Consider the following 4,304-nt stretch of genomic DNA (forward strand, 5'->3'; position numbering starts at 1 on the left):
TCAGGCTGGCCCTGAGCTCACTAGCTGGCCTCAGACTCACAACAAACCTCCTGCCTCAGCCTCCCAAGTGCTGGGATTACAGGCGTGCACCACCATGCCTGGCTGTTAGCCTCTCTTACATTATTCTCTAGTTGTAGACTTCATTCTTCAATGAATACTAAATTGTATTTATGTCTCTGAATTACCCTGGAGTCACAATGGGAGTTCAATAAATATCCATATCATGTGCCTTCTAATGCATTAGGTATCCACATTAGCTCAGGAGGTGGCCAGAACACCATATCCTATTTAGAAACTTAGAAGACGATGCATCCTGTGCTCACTTTTATCCAAATCCAAGCTTAAAAAAAAAAAAAAAAAAAAAAAATCCAAGCTTAGATACTTGTACACCTGCAGGGGGTAAAAGTGGGTAAAGTTCTGGGGGACATAGGTACCAGGAATGGCTAACTTTTCTCCGAACTCGATGACAATTAACACAGCTGCTGGCACCTGACCCCTTGGTTGCAACATGGAGGAGACACAAGGCAGTGGCGGGGATGGTGGGGGCAATGAGAAGGTGAAGGTTTCAGTTACGGCTTCAGTTAATTGCTGCTATGCCGGAATGCTTGCTGGTATTGCCAGCTATGCCAATTTTCTGAGAAAAGCCAAAAATTTGGATTATTTTATGCACCATGCCCCTGCCTCATAAAAAAAAAAAGAAAGAAAGAAAGAAAGAAAGAAAGAAAGAAAGAAAGAAAAAATGGTATAGGCCAACACTTAGTGCTCAAACACATTTTAAGTAATTTTTTTTTTTTTTTTTTGGTACCAGGAATCTAACTCAGGACCTTGCACTTGCAAGGCACATCCTTGTGCCACTGAGCTACATCCCCGACCCCTCAAGTACATTTTATAGACCAAGTTCAGCCTGGAGGCTGCCCGCTGCGAACTAACGAGCACAGCTGTTGCTGACCCATAGCTCCTCCCAGCCTGACTGCTTTCTTATGTTCTGTGACTGATGACACCATGGCAACTCACTTTTTTTGGTTTTTGGATTTTTTTTTTGTCTTTTTGTGACAGGGTCTTGCTATGCAGTTCAGGTTGGCCTTGAGCTCACTTCGTAGCCCAGGCTGGTCTCTAACTTGCAACAATCCTCCTGCCTCGGCCTCCCAAGTGCTGGGATTATAGGCGTGAGCCACCATGCCCAGCTTCATTTTTCTGGTTTTACACATATATTCATACTCGAAACATTTCCCATGAGGTTAGGGCAGTGGTGAGGGAGACAGAAATAGAATTTCTTACTTATTCCTGGAACTAGAGAGAACAGCTAGAATTTCAGGGCTACATGGTGTCTGGCATCATGGGAATACCCCAACTGCCCCCCAGCTCAAGATGTTCTTAGGCTGGTTCCAGTGTGCTCTTCTGGGGTATCTCCTGGACCCTCCTTTCTCATTGGAGGGCAGACAGATAGAGGACAGAGAGCTTGGGAGTACCATTACAGCTCACCCTTTTAGAACTTTCAGAAAGAGAGAGAGAGGGAGGGAGAGAGAACTACAGTTGGAAAAATGAGAGCCCAAAGCTTATTACCTGTGCGGCTGACCTTTCAACTTCCCATCATGGCTTGGGCGGCTGTGATGACAGCACTTCCCCAAGTTTAGTTCACAAAGACTTTTTGGGTCTCGTTACAATGCAGATCTTAATTCATCGTGGGGAGGGGAGGCTTAAGATGATCGTTTCTCACATACTCCTGGGTGATGCCAAGGTTTTGGCCCCACTGGGTAGCCAGGGCCAACAGGAGGACCAAGATCAAGCTTTGGCTTTGATCTTCTGAGTTCATGATCATTACCAGCTCAGCTAATCTTATCTCTTAGGGAATTTGCTCAGTTACCATGTTCCAGGCTGGTCCTCCTTGTACCGGGACTGTCTAGCTCACATGATAGAGTGGTGAGAATGTGGGCTGCGGAGCCAGGCTGTCTGCCTTTGAATTCTGACCCTGCCTCCTCATAATGTGACTCAACCTCTCTGGACCTCAGATTCCGCATCTGTAAAATGGGATTATGATAGCACTGCCATCATCACGTTGTCATGAGGATAAAAAAAGCACGAATGCATGTGATTGTTTCCAATGGTGCCTGGCACATCAGACGCACACTAGCCCCAACTGTCAGCTGTAAGCTTCAAGAGCGCGCTGTGAACCAGAGTGCAAATGCCTTCCTTTTCTTGATTAGACAAAGACGCTTCCCGGAAAGATGACATCCCTTGTACCCATGACTTCAGCTGGAGGGACTCACTCAGTCATGGAGAGTGGGAAAGAGAGAACCCCTCAGGGCTGCAGCCCCTATCACTGCTCAGCACTCTGGCCGCCTCCACCAGGCCAAGGCTGGCACCACCCATAGGTAAGTCAAGGGGACTGATTGGGCTGCCTTCAGGGGACAGCCTGGAGACCCACCCAGAGCTAGGTCAGGACCATAGGTCCTGAAGGCGATTTGAGAATGTTCTGGGTTGGGGGCGGGGAAAGCTGACCTCGTCCCTTTTCCTGCCCAGCTCCTTGACTCAACAGGGCCAAGAGAAGCCCTCGGGGTAGCACCCCAAGATTTCAGTAAGTGGCTCTCAAGTGACGCCATGACAGCTAGAGCTCTCACTCCTTGCTGTGTGGAGCAGTGTGAAGGCTCTGGGGGCTTCCGGTGCGTGCTCCCCTCCTTCTCCCTCCCTAGAGCTCTTTGTGGCCTTCATACTGCAGGGGTTGGGGTGCAGAGTGGCAGAAGGGTCTGGACTGCAGGGCTGAGGTGGGGGCAAACTTCCCTAGGGCCCCAAATATCCTCTCCTCATCCTCCAAGGCTCCCCTCATCCAGAATTCCCTTGAGCATTTTGTGAAATACCTCACATTCCTAAAGAAACTTGGATGATTTAAGTTTTCTACAGTAAGATATCATCAGTGGCCCTTAAATCTCACAAGAGTTTGTTATCAATAGTTGACAGTTTTAAAAACTACTATAAGTACAGTAGTCTCCCTCTGCCATCTGCTGTTTCGTTTTCTGAGGTTATTCAATCAACTATAATCCAAAAGCAATAAATTAAAAATTCCATTTTTTAGAGAGCCACATCTACTTATTACAATTATTTTGTTTTATTATTTGTTGTCATTAACCTCTTACCATGCCTTATTTATTTGTGTGTATGTTTGAGAACAGAGTTTCGCTATGCAGTTCAGGCTGGCCTTGAGCTCACTTTGTAGCCCAGGCTGGCCTTGAACTCGCAATGATCCTCCTGCCTCAGCCTCCTGAGCACTGGGATTACAGGTGTGCACCACCACACCTGGCTCTGTTTTGGTTTTTGACACTGGGTCTCACTATATATAGTTCAGGCTGGCTTTGAATTCACTGTGCAGTCCAGGCTGGCCTTGAATTTGTGGTGATCTTCCTGCCTCAGCCTCCTAAGTGCTGGCATTACACGTGGTCACCACGCCTGGCACCACCCCTAATGGATAAAAGAAACGTTATCATCCGTATGTTTATTTGGGGTGGCGGGGCGGTACCGTTCTGTAGCGGTAGGCCTTGGTACAGCGCAGTTTCAGGCGTCCTCTCTGGTCTTGGAACACATGCCCCACAGATAAAGGGAGACTGCTGCCCGGTGATTTATATGCTATCAAACACTCTTCTGCATGCACAGGAAAGTGTATCTGAGCTGCCTTTCCCACTGGGAAAGGCAGCCCTTGCCAACGAGGCTCTGCAGCACTCAGCTTCGCGGCCCTCCACGAAGATGAGGAAAAGAGTCATCATCATCCGCCGAGGCAGCACAGCTTTTCCTTACTCCAGCGGCACGTGCTTCCCTGTCTTCGCCTCCACACACAAGCACAGCCCACCGCCCTCTCACAGCCCACCCCAGCCGGCGCAGGAACATGAGCGCTCAGCACCCCGGAGCCGAGACGGGGAGAAAGGAAAGCAAGCGAACAAGACCGGAAGAGAGGCAGAAGAGAGCAAAACGGAGGCAGCAGGAGGGAGAGAGAGAAGAGGAGCCGCAAAGAGAAGCGCTGCAGACGAAGCAGGAGAGACTCGGAAGAACAGCTGAGGAGAACAAGTACATCGCGGAGGGATGCCTCTCCAAGGTTCTATTTATCTACTTTAAAACTTGAAAGTAAAGCCATAAAGAAAAAAAGGAGGTGTGCTTTCTTCTTTGCTCAGACCACTCGGGGCAAACCTGAGGGGTCCTTTATTCAGTGTCTCTTTTTGCCAGCTTTTCTTGCTGGTTTTCTTCTGGTTCAAACTTTATGCTTTGACTCAAGACTGTACTCATAAGTGAAATAAACCAGACGCACATGTGTAAACATC

The 4,304-nt window shown here is 48.3% G+C and overlaps 1 protein-coding gene across 2 annotated transcripts in view; it reads left to right on the plus strand.

The window, feature by feature from the left end:
- Positions 1 to 4,131, plus strand: part of Fam71f1 (family with sequence similarity 71, member F1) — a 25,621-nt gene extending 21,490 nt beyond the window's left edge. For both annotated transcript variants that reach the window (XM_005402377.1, XM_005402378.1), the window contains exons 7-8: positions 2,205 to 2,372; positions 3,646 to 4,131. In XM_005402377.1, the coding sequence (XP_005402434.1) occupies positions 2,205 to 2,372; positions 3,646 to 3,659 (182 nt within the window). In that variant the 3' untranslated portion in view covers positions 3,660 to 4,131. The remainder of the gene's footprint in view (positions 1 to 2,204; positions 2,373 to 3,645) is intronic.
- The last annotated feature ends 173 nt before the right edge of the window (positions 4,132 to 4,304 follow it).

The sequence above is a fragment of the Chinchilla lanigera genome, unplaced genomic scaffold (genome assembly GCF_000276665.1).
Source record: "Chinchilla lanigera isolate Chin_1 unplaced genomic scaffold, ChiLan1.0 scaffold00078, whole genome shotgun sequence".
Classification (NCBI taxonomy): Eukaryota; Metazoa; Chordata; class Mammalia; order Rodentia; family Chinchillidae; genus Chinchilla; species Chinchilla lanigera.